The sequence below is a fragment of the Agelaius phoeniceus genome, chromosome 1 (genome assembly GCF_051311805.1).
Source record: "Agelaius phoeniceus isolate bAgePho1 chromosome 1, bAgePho1.hap1, whole genome shotgun sequence".
Taxonomy (NCBI): Eukaryota; Metazoa; Chordata; class Aves; order Passeriformes; family Icteridae; genus Agelaius; species Agelaius phoeniceus.
In genome coordinates, this window is record NC_135265.1 from 114,538,766 (window position 1) to 114,559,640 (window position 20,875).

Here is a 20,875-nt window from a genome sequence, read left to right on the forward strand (position 1 = left end):
CAGTGTCCTGTGCGGGGCCAGGAGTCGGACTCCATGATCCTAGTGGATTCCTTTCCAATTCACGATAGTCTGTGATCCTATGACTCTGTGACCCTCTTACCCTCCCCATCTCCCAGCAATGCTGCTAGCGCTACCCCTGTTCGTACCCGCGGACACAGAGCGAACCACGGCGCCCGGAATCCTCTCTACGACCCAGCTTTTCTTCGGCTGGCAGGAGGCTCAGAATTACAGCAGACGCTTCATTTTTACTAGCGTCAAAGGGACGGGCAAAAGCCCCTGTCCCCTCTGACAGAAAAGGTTTTTATACATACATCTTGTTAGGAGTTACTTTTATATAAAATGTAGTGAGGGTTTCAAATTGCAGCTTCAGGGTGAAGTTTGGAAGATACAGGTTACGAGGCAGAACAGAGCTGGAAATAAACTTTGACATTGGCGAAGCATCACACTGTGAGGTGCTCCTGTGCTTCTGAGTCTTAGATCTAGTTTAAATCTTGTGTGTGTTCCAGTGGGACGTACCACATTTATAAAGTTTGACATACAAATATTACACATCACTACTAATGGAATTCTGTTCAGCAGCTGAACTAGGTGCCTTGTTACTGTGATTTGTGATTGAGAACAGCATCACTAAACCATTTTTTGCTGTAAAACAGGGGTGTTTACTTCACAACAACAGCACATCTGAAGGTTACAGGAAGATTATCCCTTCCTAAGATCCAGGACGGTGCTTACACAGTCACTCAAATCCATTATTAATAAGCAGTCAAATGCTGTGGATGCCCCAGTTGTGAACCAAGGGCTGGAAAATATGGACATTTTGGAGAACAGGCAAGGCAGACCTTTTCCTCCAATAGCACTCAAGGAAGCCATTATAGGAAAAACCATCAACACACTTTCTGTCATGCACTGAGCAGCAAGACTGTCCTGTGTTTTGAAGCCAAATAGAGACAGGTGGGGTTTGGGCACTTCTGCATCCTGCTTAATGAACACCATGGCCAGCTTTAAGGCCTGCACATATTAGAAAAAACTAATTATTATTTGGGACCTACACAGGATCTTCCCCCAGGTTAGACCTGGGCCATGAACTGGACAAGCATACAAAAACTTTGTCTGCTGCTTTTTTGTTTATTCTGCCCAACAGGGGGTAAAAAACCCCACAAGAACAAAGAAAATATTTTTTAAGGAAAAGAATACCTTTTCATTCAGGAGCAGATTTTGGGAAGACAAAAATAACAGAAAGCATCTTCTCACAACATTTAAGGGATTGTGCCATTTCAGTTTTAATTCCATTTTGTCTAGATTTAGTTACCTAGTACCTGTAATAATCAAACACCAGCATTTAACCTGATGCTAACCTCAAATGAAGTTTAGCATCATTCATTTATGTGATTGACCACAATCACATAAATGATAAAAACAACACACAGGGTGTTGGTAGCTCAGAGCTATTGCTACACTACAGGATCAACGAGCTTGTACATATTCTACAGTAGGTACAAGTTAGGTCAGGGACAATACAATCACAAAACTAAAAATCTCAAATCAGTCACTTTGGCTAGTTTAAATGCATTTAAACTCTGGAATAAAGTCATCCAGATTTTTCTAAAATTTCTTTTAAAAATACAATTCAACACCTACTTCACTGGAAATGCATGGAAAGAGTTCAAAATGCAGATGAAATCTATTGACATCCAAAATGTACCAGGTGAAAAACTGACAATTATAAATTAAATCCCATGAGAGCACTTATAAAAGGAAAGCATATCATACTTATTTAATTTCTAAGCTTTAAAAAGTATCATCAGAGAAATATTTCAGTAGGAAAATAAAAGAATAATCAGATGGCAATGCATACCCTTTTCATTTTTTGCAAGTAGATGCATTAAAAGAAAACATAATACAGCTCACATTATTTATATTGTATGCTACAATACCAGAACAGTATAAATTAACTGAACCGTACTAAACAAATTCTTTATTTCAGCTGCTCCACCACCCTGGGGACAGCAAGTCTTTAATGAAAAGGAACACACAGCACTCCTCATGCTTGTTCTCTTTTAGCTGGTTCTAAACCAAGCAGCTTTGTTCAGCATCAGTCTCTTCTATAACATGCCACTCCAAGTCCAAAGAGGAGTAGGAGAGGGAAAAACAACCTAACTGACCTTTTCCTGTCTGTTTAGCATCATTCTCCTAAATTAACACATTAGATAGAAGAAATAACACACTGTGCATTGCACTGCACTTACCTGTTATGGCACATCCTCACTTTTCTCTTGCAACATTTTCTAAAGGGTATTGCACACCTGCTCATGCAGAAAACCTGTGTCCAGCTCTCATTTGCTGGACCATGGGGCCTTCTGCAATACTAAGACTTAGCAGGCAGAGATGACACTTCCTAAAAGAGTGAACTTATGAAATAATGTCAATTTTTACTAACTAGTCTCTTTTGATATGAGATAGCATTTTCAGAAATTTGGGGCAGGAGAGGCAACACAGCAGCACATTCACTACTGCAGAATTTGAAGTAAAGAATCTCTGAACTGCTATCAAGGCACTTAAAATCCTACATTTTCAGGACTGATATTCTGTATGGAAAAGCTCCTCTAATTGGGTAGTAATACAACTGTTGAATATATAACATTCACAGCATTGCAAAACCTTTTATGTAACAATGTTATGGCTATTAACCATTTCCTCTTTATCTGAGCCCTGGGTGCAATGTCTTAGATCTTCCAGAATCTCAGCTGGTCTGAATCAGCCAAGTGGTCACCAGCCTTTGCAGAGGAAGAGGAGATGACTCCAATCACAGGCAAATAAGGGGAGCTATAGCAAATGGAAGTTCCAATTTCTCATAACAATATTTTGTTCAAAAACTTGAAAAATAGCAATAAACATCTTGATTAGTTGTTCTATAGCTATACAACAGATGAGTTGGGGCTTTTTATTTACTTTTTTCAAAATGCTACTTACTTTTTCAAAATGTCTTAACTTTTTTCAATTGAGAAGCAGTAATGGTAGGCATTCAAATATATAAAAAAATTAAGCTAATGTTTTGGGATTTTTTACTTCTATTTTAGTTTCTAGAGTTTTTAAGTTCATTAGACTTCTCTATTCTGTGGTAACTTTATCTATTTTTTAATATAGACTTAAAATATTTAAGCCTTTTAAAGATCTTCTCTGTTAATTTCAAATACTACAATACAGCTAGCAAATTATTTCAAGCACAAACTACTTTAAGAGTTTACTTGTATTCCCAGCCTAGGAACATTCAGACTCCATCTGCTCCATCTGTTAATGCAGAGAAGTAGCTCTTTAAAACAAACCTTAGGTGAGGGAAGTCTATTTTCTCCTGACAAGCACAAGCTAAACCTCCCACTTAGATGCCTGAAGCAAGTTCACTACACCTCTGCAAACTGGCTGGAAGTTTTGAAGTTTTACTAGTTTTGCAGATAAAAAAGGAGGCAATGGGTTGCTCTTTTCTAGTAATTGGTCCTAAAAGAAAACCATTATCTACTGGTTCACTTTGTGGACATTCATTAAATTATACAAGTACTTTGTTTATATCAACTTTATTCAGCTACATCAAAGGTACCTGTTCAACTCCAAGACAATTAATAAAATCTGTTATCCCAAAGGCAAATGTGGTAAGATGAGAGTGGCAAGCAATGAAAAGGAAAGAAAAAAAAGGGGTGGGGAGGGGGCAGGGCCAGAAGGGGAAATCTGTTCTACAGCTATTAATCTTCAAAGAATCACATTTTCAATTTAACCAACAGACATTCTGAAAACTTCTTGAGTCATGTTCTTCACTTACACCACTGCTCTAATACTATAATTGATAAAATTTGATACACTACATTGTCTTGTTTTGGGGGTTTTTACTATGCTAGTTTTAGGCAATTTTTCTCCTCACAATTACCTTATCAGGGATGCCAGGACTGAAAGTAAATAGAAACTGAACATTACTCAAAATATTTTTCAAAAAATATAAACTGGTTGATTGCTCTGTGTAATATTGCATCTTTATTGTTACTAGCTATTCTTAGACTCTTGATTTGCCACAACCTATTCACACAGAGCACTGCATCTACCACACATTCCCATACATTTATGAAATTCCTCATTGTACTCCACACTGACTTTTGGACATTGTGGAGACAAGTAGCCTTTAAGTTGCTTTAAGCTGCTTCAAGGGGGAAGTCTGCCCTTACCACACATACACTCCATTCCCTCTCTTCCCAGATAATCCCACTTTTTCTCTAGAATACCCTGCACTATGTATAGCACTGATTGCCCTCAAATATTAAACTAAATAGCACATGTAACCCTTGACCTGAAAATTGTCTCTCTAAGAAATCTGTGAAGTGGTGTGTATGCCAAACCTTAATCAACTTCAAAGCCTTTCCAACAGCACAGAACATCCAGAGAATGGTGCAGCAATCCAGAGTGAGAAGACTTGGGCTCTTCAGTGTCCTAGAATAACTTTACTAGAAAATAACTTAATTTCTTTGATCTTTCAAAATTACTGCAAATTCCAAGAAAACAAGTTAAAATAAAATTAACCCAGAATTTGAAAACCACCCTCCAATCATACTTAGGATTCTTTCAACAAATAGCAAAACCTAACTTGGTAAGTGATTTTTTTTTTTCAGTAACTACAAATCATTGTTCTTCTGTATTATAGTATGCACACATTACCATACAATACATTTCCAAGGAGCCTCTAGAGTGCCTGTTTCACAGCACATAAAAGCTCAACTTCCTTCAGGTAAATATGGAAAAAATCTTTAGTACTTGTCCAAATACCAATTGAAATTTATTTCACAATGATTAAAAATTGAAAGCTCTTACATTTTCCCTAGTACAGAAATAATTTCCAAAGTTAAGATTTCTTATCATAAATAAAATTAATAAAATAAATTACATTTTAGATGTTTATAGTAAATATAAATGGCTTATATGTCTTAACACAAGGAATAATTGTTCAGGATTTGTAAAATTTAAGAGACAGGCCTTTTACATATGGCTTCATTAACATCTTACAGTTTGCCCTCAGTCATATCCATCAACCCAAATAAGACCTCTACATAAAAGATGCATCCAAATGATTTCAATGAAGTGCAGTATACTCCACTAGAGAGAACATGTTTTAATTAACAGTTCTAATACCAGTTACAGTGTACAGTACTTTTATCAATCTACTGTGTTGTAATTATACAAGATAGGACAAAGAGACCAAATCATACAGCCCTCACCACAGTACAGACCCAAGTAAAGTTTTACCTCAAGAATAGCTGGAAAATTTGGCTTATAATATGCAATTCAACATGTTTATTCAAAAGTGGGCAATATATTCCAAGTCAGACTTCTGACAGCACAAAACTGCAGTCCAGTTTAAGTACCATTGTGAATTAAGAACACCTTAAGGAGTTAGATACCCATTGAAACAAGCTGAGCTGCAAGCAAGGTATTTTCTTATCAATGCTTTCACAGGTTTGATAGACATCATTTCCTTTGGTGGAAAGTCTCCCATTACAAAGAATAGACAGTATTGGAAAATTTCAAATTGTAGTTTAAGAGGATAGGACATTCATATTTAGAACACTGACAGTCCAACTTCTCCATTTTAATAGAATACTATGAAAACTCCCCCATCAGACTGAGCTATTATTCAGCCTCAAGTACATGCATTATAACAACAATCCCAGCATCAAATCACTTCAGGTAGAGAAGATGTTCAGCTGCAAGATCATACACAAAGTTTCAAACCAGCTGGGAAGTTATAAAAGACAGGAGCTCTACATACACAGTGTAATATGGGAGGACACACAGACTTGAAGTTTTCTATAGCTTCTGGGCTCTTTAAGAACTCCCAACCACAATATAAACATGCACTCCTGGATTAAAAAAAACAAGGAGGAATATTCTTCCTAGAATACAGAAATTCAAAGTCAAAACATTTACTTATACAGACTTTGGTAACACAGCTCTTTGTAGATATAGCAAGCAGCAAAACAACATGAAAAAGAGTCTTGTTATGATAGCTGAGTGTTTGAACAAAGTTAACACATAAAAAGCATTGCTAGAAAAACATCTGAAAGCATCATGACAGTGACAGCTGAAGCTGACTTGGATTAGAGTGTTTAAGTACTAGAAGGTGACCACAAACTGTAAACACAGTTCACCAAATTGAAGAAAGTGTTATGGAGCTAACACAGAAGGAAGCTAGGGCAGATCCCATTTTAACATCTTGGAAATACTTTTTAAAACTAATTCTTGCAGAAGGAAAAATATGTGAAATGAGCACACAGTCAATTAGAAGTTAAGACAGATGGACAGAGTTAACAACAAATCTACAAACAGAACATGAAAACAATGAAGGAAAAATTAGAAGCTTGTGCAAGAACTTTGGAAATACACCAATGCTCAGGGAATTATTTAGACAATAGGGGAATGAAAAGAAATCTAAAAACTAGGAGAAATAACATATAGTTTGCTTACCAAGACTGCAATTTAGTAGAATTGCAAAATCAGCTAATGCAATTTGGGAATGACTCCAAGCTAGGACATAATGTTTTCTCAAGAAAACTTTGGCACAACTACAGTAAGAATATTATGGTTTCTTCTGTGAACTAAATTAACTGAAAGACAAATTGGCAGATCTATAGAAGAGAGCGACTGAGAGAAATTACTAATTAAACTTCAAAGTTAATAAAAAATGCCCTCTTAACTACACAGATGGAATATCTAAAACTGTTTCATTACCATTTAGGAAAAAAAACTCTTTTTCAATTTTACATATTAAGAGATGTTTAATAATCCAGAGAAACTGGATTAGAAAAGAAGCAGCTTCCTAAAAATGAAGTGCAACATTAAAAAAAAAAAGCTGAAAACTGGTTAACTGGTTACTCAGACTAGGTAAACAGGTCAGATCTCTGGCAGCAGCAATTAGAGGAGAGATATAAAGGTGCAATTCCTCACGTATGTATTTGTACTGGCAGATACCTGATGTAAATCCACATACACTGTAAGAGGACCCCTGGGAGAGGAAAAGTACCTTAAATTCAGGTGTGCAGCACAGTGCTGACATGACAGATACATCCAAAATAGAAATAGTCTTTGACTGAAAGCATATTACAGGATAGAACATTGTTATGCAGCAAATTATGCAGTAAAAAGTGTAGTGCATTGTTTTAAACATTCCTAGCGTGGTGACAGCCTCTGAATGCTACAGAACAGCTGCTCCCAGCAGTAAATTATGGCTCTGAACAGAAAAAAAGCTATTGAGTGTGCATCAACTCCTGTAAACTAGTGCATTCTACAATTTTAAGGTTCTGAAAGAAGAAAGATTCTGTATCTTGTAAATTTACTCTTTTTTTCCCAGGATAGGTCTTTATATTCCTAGGCTATACTGATCTGGGGAAATGTAGAAGGACAGATTTTAAAAGAAAATGCTTTGTTCCAATTCAGAAAAAAAATCAAGTCTCAACATGTAATAAGAGAAGGTATTATATGGTATTATCTAAAAGTATCACTTTAAAGTTTAGCTAAGTTATATCCCAATTGCACTTATATTTCTAACAAAAAATAATTCAAATAAGTGTGTGTTACAGATAAGAGTTCAACAATACACAGAACTACGTACATGCACTATTTTCAGTTATTTTCTCCAAAATACAGAGAAAAAAAATCAAAACAATATTCTGTAGTTGTTCATGTGAAATACATAAACAAATTAAAACTACAAATAAAGCATCAGATGAATATTCAGTATGAAAACAAGAATTTTTTAAACAAAACTCAAATTAATCCTCTGCACTTTTTCAGAATTCTGTTCCAAGTCAACATTTGCAATGAGTTTAAAAGAAAAAAGACAATAAGACAAACAACAGTCTAATAAGGAATGAGTCCCTTTAGAATTTCCACAGTATTTATCTATATTAACATTTTAAAATTGAGGTGGTTTAAATATAAGAAATATCTTTGCTGACTTCTAGCCATTATAGAACTACCCTTCTTATCAGTTAAACAATTAACATATAATCCTTAAGCTTTATCCCTGGGAGCATTTATTCTACCATCATATGCCCACTACATTATATGTTCTGTACTTTATGCCCACTGTGTTTTATGTTGTGTTCTTTATGCATTCATTACATAAAAGAAATGCCATGTGTTTTCAATGAAGAAAGAAAGAACAAATCACATTTCAAGTAAAACTTAACTGGTCACATCTATGTTGCTCACTTAAATTTAGATTTTTATTACTTGTACAAATAGTTTGAAATTCTGCAATCAAGAAAAAAAAATAATCCGACATTTTAAAACAGTTACATTCTGTCATTGTTACCTAGTTCCCTCATTCACATCCTTCCCAGCACTGGCTGAAAAATACTAAAAAGATTATCATTTCTTGTACATGTGCATTATTTAATCTTCATTGTAAGTATAAATTTGCAACACAGTAGTAACACTGCAGGTATAGAAATAATGTTTCCTATCAGGCATATGAAAAGATTTACCACTCTACCACAGTTGATGCTGGTGTATTTATATAGAAGGCTTCTCACAGATAAATTCAGTCTATGGGAGGTAGATGTTTGTCTATGAACTGTTTTACATCCATCATTTCCTGTTTAAAGATAAAAGTCTGTATTAGTTGAAGTCCTCTTCTACTACGTAATCAGCTACATTAAATCATGCTTTAACATTTGAGTTATAATGAGCAGCTGGGCTAGAAATATTGAGCAATCAGTTACTTAATTACCACTCTGCACACAAGTCAAGGCTGATAACTTCACAGTGCTGATACGCCCTAGCAGAGGCTAAAATACAAGAAAAAAAGCAAAGACTACTTTTCCTCTGGAGCTGAACAGGCAAGCTACATGTCAAGTGATCTTGATAGCACCAGGTTGACTGTGTAGCTAAGGCCATAGCTTCCTTTACACTTTAAACTTTTACAAGTTAGCAGCAGCATGAAAAGCCAACAACTCCTCCTCCTAACCATCCAGTTTCATTTTCAGCATGCTTCCTTCCTTAAGGAAAAGAAATACAGCAAACAAGACTGAGAAACTAATCCATGGTAATCTTTTTTTTAATTAAGTTACTGTTGTAAGAAAGACCACATTGCTAATATATTTGTGTAACAGCTCAGCAATATTACAGGCTAAATGCAGTGCTACTCTGTAAATGTTACAAAGAGGTTCTTCAAAGTTACAGTTCCCACAAGATGCAACAATCTAAATTAACAATGTTACTGATGCTGGCAAATCTGTTCTTTGCTTCCTCTTTGATTTCTTGCTCTCATCACTTATTTTGTTGAGTTCTGATGCTCCAGCTCCCTGAAGGCTGCAGCTTTTGCCATTTTAGCAAATTCAAATGGTTCAAGGAAGTTTCTGATCCGTCCCAGAGCCCCGGTACAAGGAGGAAGTGAGGGCCACGAGGTCAGGAGCAGAAGGAGTCCACCCCTTTCTGGCAGCAGGAAGTTCTTACATCAGCTCAGCTGTCTGCTGAGCCAGAACCATAAACACAGGTTCTGAGGCTGCCTCTTCCATAGTGTCAGACCTCCCTCCCTAGTCCTTCAAAGTCTCCCTCCTCAGAACTACCAGGATTCTTCTCTCCAAAACACCATCTTGGATTTATGCTATGAGAATTTGTCTTTTAATTCTAATTAGGTTTTTTAACTAAGCAAATAAGAGCATTTTATAGACCAAGTCGCCTAGTGCCCTAAACACAATCTTACAAGGAAGTTCTCATCTGTCATACAAACTTCTGCTTTGGATGATTTTTAGCCCAAAATTCAGTAACTCATCAAAATAAACAGCATGAAGCATGTATTAAAAAAAAAAGGAAACAAAACCAAAACAAACAGAACAAACAAAAACTAACCCCCCCACAAAAAGCCTATAAATATTAGTTTTGAAAGAAAAAGAATTAACTATAACCAGTTAAAACAGGGTGTATTTAGAAAATTACCTCAAGAGATGAACTATGCATCATGCCAGAGTAAGTCTTGAAGGTTACATTGGCTGGATTTATCATAGTCTTCAGCTTCTCAACAGTGAGGGAACCAAACATTACAGGAACCAGGGGGTCACAGTCCCCATGGCACTGAAGAACAGCAATATCCTTGTTGACACCACTGATAGGGCCCTAGGAGGGGTGGAATTAGACAGGAGAAGAGAAGAAGGAGACACTAAGTGGAGATAAGGCTAACACCTTTGAAATAAAAAAAAACCATGGCACTATACCCTGTGACATGACAAGCAAATTGAATTCTGAGGGGAAATAGTACAATGTATAGCCTGCAAGCAGCTCCTTATGAAGTAAGCTCTGTACCTGACAACACATTAAGCTCAAAGACTTGCAAATAAAATTTTGACAAAAAGTTTTGTAACAGAAAGTCATCATTTCTGGCCAAGTAAAAAACTTGAAACTTTGCTCAAACACTCAGTCTCTAATAAGATAGTGCCTTGCAATGGAACAAATGGCAGACAGAAAATTAACCTTCAAGGAAAATTTGTTCTATCCTTTAAATTTTCTAGTAGTGTCATTTTAAGCAAAAATAGCTACTGAGTGTTTCTTCATTTTCCTTACTTAATAAAATGTAAAATTTTAAGGCCCTATTTTAAAAACTTCCAAATTATCAAACAACAGTCATCTGGTAATAATGATGACCACTAATTCTTGCACAAGATTCAATCTTCAGAGATACTCATTCCCCAAGTGCAAATCATCTCAGGAAAGAAAAAAATACCTGAGGAAAAGAAGCCCGTAGAGGAAGCCAGCAGCTGAGGGCTACGACACCTGCTAATTTCTGATGTGTTGTAAGAGCTGTATACAATGATAAAGCACCTCCCTAAAATAGATATAAGTTTTATTAGAATAATGACAGTAAAGTTCTTTTAATGTTTGCTTCAAAATCCCTGATTTCTCCTTTAAAAGTCTTTTCCTATTGCAATCTATTCTTCTTTAGAGCCAACAACTAAAACCAGTACTTATGTACAATGTTTGTTTTGCTTTTTCTCCTCTCTTCCAAGTCCATGTGGCCAATTCAGAGGTAAGCCAGCAAATTTACTGTAACTAACAGTTGTTTAAAAAACCCCAAAAACCAAAGACTATTCTCACAACATTTTATCACTGTAATAATTTTATCACAACAGTATTATCACCACTTTAATATTTAATTCATTTGCATGCAGACTGGGGGAGTTGATGTATGGACCAATTGATCAACTGACCTACCTACCACAGATGCCTTACAGGTGTAAAGGAAAAGATTCCCCTAATAAATCCAGACCACCAAATTCAATTAAAAATACTACCAAAATTTTCAAGCAAAACTATGTAGGTTATGTGCATAAAGATTTTAAACAGACAATTTATCTTAGTACTTTTTTTTTTTTACACATGCATGTTCATTTTCCAGCAAACAGTAATTATTTGCATAAAACCAAAAAACTTCATTTGTTAAAGCAAAGGAAAATTGGCACCTTAAAATTTTAGAGGCATCTAACACCAGCTGATTTCAATTTAAGTGTCTGGGTTTCTGAAGTTAATAAAGATAGGTTACTTCCCTAGAAAAAAGACAGTGGTTCTTTCCAACCATACCTTACCTGAGAAAAGCCTCCCAGAATAATTCTATTAGAAGGAATTCCGTTTTTTACTTCTTGATCTATCAGTGCTTTAACTGCAACATAAATAAAGGCCAGCTGTTAAAATCCACTCCATTCTCTAGAAAGTCCAGAAGAGGAAAAATGCCTTCTTTCTGGCATCAAGAGAAAGCTAGTGAAATGAAAATCTAGGCTTCTATACATTAAAACTACCAGAAGATCTAGACTACAGTCAGAAATGTCAGTGCCACTGTATCATTTCCAAAGAGAAATATATGCAAATAGGTTTTGCAAAAGCACCAGTGTTGGGAAGATGGCATCCTCTTCCCAGTAAAAGCAACACAACTGGATGCTAATACTGCTCTGACCTGCTGCACTACCCAAAAGCTCTTTAAAAAAACCTACACTTGTTCCCATATTTCAGAGTATGAACTGTTTATACTGGTGAATTACTCTACTTACTAATAAAGTTAAAAAACAAACAAAAAATAAACAATTCATCTAGCTAAACTTTGGTCAGTGATAATACCATATACACATATTCTTTTCCCTAAAAAATATTGGCTTTAGAAAACCTGTTTCAGACTGATAGTTAATTTTCAAGAATACCTGGAAGTACTTTTAAGACATAAAAAATACTCCTAAGTATACCATTCTCTGCCGCCTGCTTGATCCCAGCTTCATCTTCCTGTGAATCTGGAGAAAGTCCAATGATATCAAACCTTACAAAAACATCAACAAGAGCATTACTCATTAGAGCATCCATTCCACTTCCTTAATACACAAATAATGAAATCTGGATGTTTTCCAGACAAAAATGTTAGCTGTCATATTGTTTATTACCAACTACCCATAGATCACAAGAAACAGTGCACAATCTGTGAATGTGGCTTAAAAGACTAGATCTAGTCAACAAGGCTTTTCTGAGTTTTGACATCTTCTGTAACTTACTGCAGATTAAGCAGCACAGTTTTGATATTTGCTCAAAAAATATTAGCAGGAATTTTGCTGCATGTAGAAATTAAAATACAGTTTGAAGAAATATAAGAAAAACAATCACAAGTTACTCTGGGGGGAGGGGGGAAAGCCCAAAATCCAATAAAACTGAAGACTGGTTTCAGATCATTGAAATCTACCATGTTCTTCTTGTTCTCTATTCAGAATGGATGTTCTAAAGAACAGTTTCTACATATCCTACTGACCCAGCAAATACTGCTCACTAGTAGCAATAATATTTCCACTCCAAGTCTCTGCTTCTACTGTCTAGGAATTCAGACACAATGCATACTACAGACCATACCTGTAGAATAAAATGGGGTTTTGTTCTAAGATATACAGATTAGTCCTGAGGAATAATCACTACCACAGATACAAAATGATAACTAGAATGTACTCATGACAGCCCTTTTAGTTCTGTTATTTTATAAGAAAATATCTAAAGTAAAATGGTTTAGACTTGTATGTGATTAAAACCAGATACTCAGGTTGTTCATGATTTTAAATTAAGAACAATGAGTTCATAGCCCCAGATATAATTTGATTAGAACCGTCTGCATTTGAAAAAATACTTACCAGGATGGCATAGACATGTTCATGTTCAAAGAAACAGGCATAACTGGCCTAGAAATGAGAATGAACACTTCTGACATAAGATATATACTGAAATTAATAATACAGATGCAGTAACATCATGAAATTGCATATCCTCTAACTCTGTCTTTTAAACAGTAATTAACATTAGTTGTTTTGCAGCATCTACTGAAGAAACTCTCTTGAAACCTGCCAGCTCAAACACATTTAATATTCAGGGTTGAATTACCACTCTCTATGGAGAGCAAGCAAAACAGTAATGGGCTGCTTTAAATGTGCATGTGTTTGAGTGCATATATCTCATATACATTTTTTAATATACATATATCATTTACTTATTTGTAATTAGGAATTATTTATCACAGTTCCATTCACAAGTCCAGTGGATTAAGGCACCCTATACAGCAGCATAACCAGGAAGCAGCCAAAAGCAGCACATGGTGGAGCCTGGCCATGCCTGCTTCTGCAGCTGAATCTGCTTGGGCAGCACCTGCCCTCACTGCTGAGCTCCCTCCCAGCCCTGTGCCATCTCTTCAGCCACAGCAAGGCAGCTTCAGGGGATCATGCCATGGATCAAACCTGGATTGAGTTTTAATCTATAGCAACTGAGCAGCATAAGTTCCGTGGGGAAGGACTGAAAGAAGACAAAGGGCAAGCAAAGAAAACAGCAGATATTGCTAAGCTCCTTTTGAATGGTTCAGCAAAGCTGGGACATGTGGTAAAATAAATAAATAAACCACAGCTCAGTAATCCACCAAAACACTGCTTCCTTCTCTCCCTGTCATCTCTGCTCCATGTCTGCCAAGACCATTGGAGCAAGAGACAATCTGAATTTTGTGTTAAAATAAATTAAGATTATACTTTATTAGTTTTTCTACCACCAAATCAAGAGCAGATAGATCTTACTGCCTTATTTACTGGTGCCTGATTATGCTTAGAAGTATTTCACTTCTCAAATTGAACACAAAGTTAGCTCAAATTGCATTTGCTGAAAATATATATATATATATATATATATATATATATATATATAAAATACTGCAACTATACTGTTAATCTAATAATCTAATAATACTAACTATACTGTTAATCTTTAAACTTCTTTGTAACCTACAGCAAGTTTCAATCTACTATATACACTATACACACAAGTTTAAGTACAGCTGGCTAATGCAAATTGAGTGTAATGGTAAGTAAAATACAAAAAAAAATTCCTTGATAAAACTGTTTTTGACAAAAGATTGTTGGGGAAAAAAAAGAAACCAACAAACAACTCAATCCACTGGGAAAAAAGTCAAAATACTATAACTTTGTACCTAAAACTTTACAAGTATGTTTTCAGTCTGAATAAGTACCCGAACCAAAGTACAAATAAAAATGAAGTTTTATCCCAAAGTAAATCACACAGAATTTCCTGAAAACAAAAAACACTTAATAGCATCAACACTATTTTAGAATGGGCTTTTATATAAAAAACAAAAATGCAGGGATAGTCAGATACCATCTCACTTCTGAGGTGTCTCTCTGACATCTGCACAAGTGTTTTAACAGATGATGTCTCTACAGAAAAAGGTAAAACAAGAAAGTTACAAACTTACGCGTGTGGGCAAATGTATTTCACATGGGGGCTTTTGATACCAGCAAGTGCTTCTGACCATCCGTGCCTGTTGACAAAAACATTTTCAACTGCTTTTAGGTCTTGGCTTAGCTCTTATTTCTGAACTGGTGCATCAGCACAGACCAAGTATGAAACATGCTGAATTAGATCAATATAAACACACTTTTAGAAAATATTTACATCAACCACAGTATACTATGAATGTAGTACTAAAGTTAGAAGGTTTTTTCAGCCCTTGAATGCTTGTGGCATATATATAGTCAGGAAGACTTGATCTAATTTGGCTGCCATAGTTGTGGTGCAGCTACAGAAATATCACTTTGGCTGCAGGCAAAGCCCACTCTGTATCTGTCTGGCTTTAATAATTTGTGTGCCAGAACAGATGCACACAGGTATCCTGCTTCCAGGCAGCACAGAGGGTGCTTTGCTGCTCCTCCAGAGCTCAGACAGCTTCTCTGACAGCCAGCTTGGCATTCTGTGAACCACATTTCTTGACATGGGACAGTAGCAAACTGACACCTAAGCTAACTCCACATGGATCCAACCCAGTCAATTAGCCCTATTAACTCCAGCTCAGCTTGAATGCTCTTGGATTCAGGCAGTCCTAAACAACACCCCAGATTGCAGTTGCTTTTTAATCTCAAGCAGATACTGTGTATGAATGTCCATAACAAAACAAGATCTGCACAGCAGGTAAGATAATGAGCTTCCCCCAAACCAGAACACTGGAGAGTGTAAGGTCAAGACTCACTCCAGGCCTCATCTAGACAGGAAATGACCTTGACCCAAATCTGAACCCATGCACAGCCACTGCACATGCCTGCACTTGGCTTTCCAGAACACTCATTTCACCTATATTTCCTGATTTTTCCTCATCATTTAGTATTCCTAACTCACCCACTAAATTAGATACTGGGAATTTGGTTCTAAGCAGAGAACACCTCTAACAAATTTGTCAGTGATACAGTTGAAGTAATCAGACCAACAGCAGACCAGCCATAAAGGCATGATTGGTTTAGTTTTAATACCATCCTGAAAAGTTAATTAATGCATGCTATCTGAAGTTGAAGGCCTTTCCAACACCCTGACATTTGAAGCACTGACAGTAGTATCTCAGCCTACTTCCCACTAGTACTTTTAGATATATTATTAACAAATTGCAGGAAATATGATTTGCACAATATTTGCAGTATCACAAAGGGTTGAATAATAGTCTAAAGGAGAAACACCACTGAGAAAAAATAGTTACATAAGAATTTAGGGACATATTTTAGCCAATTATGAAGTTGACAAATTTGAAAAGCAACATTGTGTACATACTAATGCAGACTCCTTAGAACAATTCTCTATATGGCACCTTTTGTTCAGATTTTGACAAGTATGTACCAATCTTTAAATGCCGTTTATACAGGAGCTAAGACAGAAAAAGCATGTAACCTCTGTTAAACACTTTCCAGAGTAAGAAAAATGAAGCTGGTAAATGGAAGTGATCAATTTAGAAATTCATGTGAAGTGGAACAGGTCAGTTTAAACTGGGGGAAGTTATAAAATTGTTAATAGGTTTGCTTCAGACAATTTTTTGGGTCATTCCTACAGCTTTTACTTAAAAAAACCACAAACAACAGTAATGTCAGAGGCAGTGTATCTGATCTAATCTGCAGCAGACTAGAAGAAGAAATACACCTAAATCACTGTATTTCCACAGAGGTGTCATGTCTTGTCAAATGCAGACGTTTCAGTATGCTCACTGCATTTGCAAGATTGAGGCTGTGCATTAGCTCCGACATTGAAATGGAAATACCACCTTGTCTAGGGAATACAACTCAGGTTAAAGAGAAAGTCTCTGTTTTTTACCCCCTGCCAAAACAAACACCAAGACAATTTGCAAGGACTCAAATTCCAAAAGCTCAAAAGATTCTGCAATCACTTGCTGAACATTTGGTGCCAAGATGCAGGCAGTACTGCTGCCTCAGCTGCCTCCTACCAGCAGAAAGGAAGAGGGGTAATGCAAACAAGGTGTTGTGTCAGCACAACAAATCAGAGCAAAAACCTCCACTTGTAGAATACTACCAAGTGCATGGACTTGACTCTTCTTTAACTTACTAAATGCCCAGGTTATGCAAGTTTTAATTCTGACAGCTAATTTTAGTTAGCACTTTGGAAAAAATAACATAGCAAGTTTCAACCTAGATGCAACATTCAAGTTCCAGGTAACAAAAAAAAAAAGGTTCTTAAAAAAATATTATGTAATTTTGGCCACGAGGGAGCACAATAGACAAAGCATTCATACTACTTATTTTCAGTATCTAAGTGCCAATTCCATAGTCAAAGCATTCATACTACTTATTTTCAGTATCTAAGTGCCAATTTCTTTAAAGTCTTCCACTAAAAAGGCTTCAACACTCTCTTAACCTGTTAATTCAACGGCTTTAATGAATGCATGCTTATTTCTGGGCACACACAAGCTTCAAAAGGAAACATTACACCAGAACTAGAATGCCTCCCAGAAATTCCCTGCTCTTTCTTTCCATTTCTACTCAAACATGGAAATAACAGGAGCAAGGCAACAAGGCATTACACATTTTATTTAGGGGGCTTTTTGTGGCGTCTGAAGACCATATTTCAGAGACAAAAATCTGTAGATATTAGGTGACTATTTTGGAGTTTGCTTACATAGATCAAAGAGGCCTAGATTTTAGTGTAAGTATGACATATTGATGAAGAAACCACGGACTAACAGCAGCCATTGGCAAACCAACAATCCACTAGTCTAGAATAAAAAGGAACTCTAAATTTAGAAAAACACGGGAAAAACAGAAATCCACTCTCAGGAAAGCAAATGATCAAAAAAACCACAGACTTCTTTTTCTAAAAAGTTTGTCTCAGGAACAAAAGTGAGATCACATTGAGACCAATTTAGGTGAGTAAAGTTTTCAAGGACTTAGTGGAAAATTTTAATTAAATAGTTGTCACCATCATTGCAGGACACGTGAAGTTCTATCTGCTGTTGGCCGCTGCATTCAGTAAAGGGCAAAATAAGAAGCTTAAGTAAATTTTAACTGCTCACGTGTTTAAAATATGCAGGTCGTATTTGAAAGTATAATAGCTACTGAGTATGCAATAGATCAGAATACACACCCGGTATCTCCTAATCCGTGAAGAAAAATGACCTGAGGGAAATAAAACAGCAACAACACAAAAAAAGACAACAAAGGCAGAGGTTTAGGATCACTGAACAAGCACACGAGCCCCAGGCGCCCACCCAAGGTCAGGCGCGGTTCGGAGCGCGGCACCACTTTCTCCTAAGAAAACTCCGCTTCGCTCACTTCCCCTCCCCGGCCCCGCCGCCATCAGCGGCCGCTCCCCGCGGGCACCGCTGACCTTCCAGGTGCCGAGCCCGGCCCGCCTCTGCAAGGGAAGGCAAGGAACGGGAGAGACCCGCCCGGCCCGGGCCGCCCGCCCGCCATCCCCCTCAGCGGCGGCGCGGCCGCGCCTCGCCCCCAGCCCGCCCGCCCGCGGCCGCCGCGCCAACAAAGCGGGGCGGCGGCGCTCCCTGCCCGCGCTCCCTGCCCGAGCCCCGCCACACTCACGGCGGCCGTGGCCTTCCTGGCGGCCGGGACGATGGCGGGCAGAGGAGCCGACATGTTGTTGCCGCACATGCACCGGGCTGCGGGGCGGCCGGCGGGACACGGGCCAGCGGCGGGAGGCGACGCGGGAGGGCGGCGGAGCCGGTGGGAGGGGCGCGGGCGGGCGGGCGCCTTGCGCTGAGCTGTAAGGCCCGGGGGAAGAAGGAAATTACGGTATTCTTAAATAGGTGAAATAGAAAAGGCTAAGTCACGGGATGGCAGGAAAAGCAGCATAAATATAGCAAACAGCACGGCGAGACGGGGCTCGTCTGTACTCATCGGGTCAGATGCCTTCATCGCCGAATTAAATCTCTCGGCTTACAGCTCCCAAGTCACTGATTCTTACTCATCTTGAGATGTGTTAGGCTATTCAGGCACTCTGGTTGGAGTTACTGGATCATTCTAGTCCATTCCAAACACTTAGACCAACTATGAATATGTATGGCAAACACATTTCTATCAGAAGGGAATACTTTGTTCTTTGTCTTCTATTCCATACATCTTTGTCAGATATTTACTCCTAGAAAATCAATATGCTCATTGTGTTTGCCGGGTGGTAAGTGGCTGCCATGGATGCTTGTTTGGCAGCTCCAAGAGCAGCTGAACGCACACTACGCTTCTTTCACATCCTTCCCACTGCTGTGCCCCATACCAAACAGGAACAATTTTTCACAAAGCTTTTGCTCATCAACATCACAAGCATTGGCCGCATAAAATTTATTGGAGGAGCCCTTATGACAGCTGTGTAACATTGAATGCACATCCTCTTTTGCCATGATTGTTAGACGGCTTTGATACATAGTATTGATGCCAGGGAATCTCTGTTATTGCTAAAATTTGATGATCTTCACTGGTAACTTTTTGTGGTTTGATGTGTCTCTTAATTTAGCGTGTGCTCCTTCCTCATGCACTGTACCAAATTCAAGTGTTAAGAAAATACAGTTTATGCACTAAAAATTCTTCAAAGATTAGGAGCTGCACATTATATCAGGTGCTTATTAAGTATGCTGAACCTGACTCTTGCTCTAGATCGTCTTTTTGGGACATGAAAAAAAATGTTGCTTTCCCTCACTACTCTGCTATTTACCATGTTAATGTCACTTCCATTAGGTGAGCTGCTGCTGAACTTCCAGCCTAAGAAGTAATAGTCTGCTAATAAACAGAACAAGATTTTAGTATTTTAGTCAGCAGAGCTGGAGTGATCTTACTTGAATTCCTGGTTGCTGCTAGCATGGCCCCAGGGGCACTGGGGAAACGTGAGCTCTGCATGGATTGGGCATGGGGCATTGTCTGCTGGGCACAGGCAAGTGCTCAAGAAACTGACCTTCAGGAATGCCAAAGGAATTGCTGGAAACATCTGAGCTGTGAACCTTTCAAAAATGGTACATTGGCCGTCCCTTCAGAGTGAGATATCTATCTTAGGTATGATACTTTTCTACCTGATTTGAAATTTCTGTTTAGAGCAGTGAGAGTTTTACATGACAAAGCATTCCTTAAATTATTTCGTTTTCCCTGCCCTAGAGGTTAAAATGGGCTTAGATAAGATGGTTGTCCATACCAGCATCTTGTGTATTGTTACAATGTAATTTTTTTCCTAATTTTTTAAAGGGGGTAAGAAGCTACATAGATTTCATACTGAAACTCAAACTCACAGATTTCTGCAGCATGATTGTCATTTTACCTCCATTTATTCTCATTGCTGGCAGAGCTGCTGCCTGATCCCTTCTCCAATCTGAAGCAGACATTGAACATGGAAGAAGGTACCATCAAACAGAACTTTCAGGATGGAAAGCAGGATATTTCACTGAGGAGTATCAGCTTTCACAACAGGAGCTGTCCTTTCTGGTCTGTAACTCCACAATGGCAGTTTCTATAATTCAGTTTTTCACTGCACTGAGCCTGCACCCCACGCACGCTTCCCACCAGACCAATATACTGATGGAAGCTGCTGTATGGTTTTCCATAAAATAGGTACACATTTAAAGTTAAAGGACTGAAATAATAGATGTGATCAAGTACTGCAGCAGTACTAGGAACATCTCTGTCTCAGCAGTACTAGGAACATCTTTGTCTCAGTGTTGACTGCAGTAATTTTCTTCCAAATGTTGAGTGAGGGGCTCAGCTTTGCATTTGTGCTGAACACAGGAAGGATAATATAGAGATGTTTTTGCTATTGCTCAGCAGGGCTTACACAGAGCCAAGGCCTCCTCTACTTTTCATGTTCCCATGCTCATGAGAAGACTGGGAATGTATGGGAGGATGGGAGGAGACACAGCCAGGACAGGTGACCTCAATCACCAAAGGGATATTCCAGACCTTATGGCATCATGCTCAGTATATAAAATGGAGGGAAGAAGAAGGAGGGGGGATGTTTTGGGTGATGGTATTTGTCTTCCCAAGTACCCATTACACATGGTGAGGCTCTACTCTCC

The 20,875-nt window shown here is 37.9% G+C and overlaps 1 protein-coding gene across 1 annotated transcript; it reads right to left on the reverse strand.

Moving 5' to 3' along the window:
• Positions 1–5,131: 5,131 nt before the first annotated feature.
• LYPLA1 (lysophospholipase 1) lies at positions 5,132–18,753 on the reverse strand. Its single transcript, XM_054645250.2, has 9 exons — positions 18,408–18,753; positions 17,956–17,987; positions 14,798–14,863; positions 13,182–13,229; positions 12,261–12,331; positions 11,613–11,686; positions 10,754–10,855; positions 9,973–10,149; positions 5,132–8,629 (listed from the first exon to the last, which is right to left on the reverse strand). The coding sequence occupies exons 1-9, from the start codon at positions 18,474–18,476 to the stop codon at positions 8,576–8,578; spliced, it is 693 nt and encodes a 230-aa protein (XP_054501225.1). The 5' UTR covers positions 18,477–18,753; the 3' UTR covers positions 5,132–8,575.
• Positions 18,754–20,875: the final 2,122 nt, after the last annotated feature.

Excerpts from the sequence above, each read along its gene's own strand:
- LYPLA1 (XM_054645250.2), bottom strand. The coding sequence starts at position 18,476 with ATGTGCGGCAACAACATGTCGGCTCCTCTGCCCGCCATCGTCCCGGCC. Across the intron at positions 17,988-18,407 it reads CCAGGAAGGCCACGGCCGCC|GTCATTTTTCTTCACGGATT; the intron begins GTGAGTGTGGCG and ends TATTTCCCTCAG. Across the intron at positions 10,856-11,612 it reads TTCTGGGAGGCTTTTCTCAG|GGAGGTGCTTTATCATTGTA; the intron begins GTAAGGTATGGT and ends TATCTATTTTAG.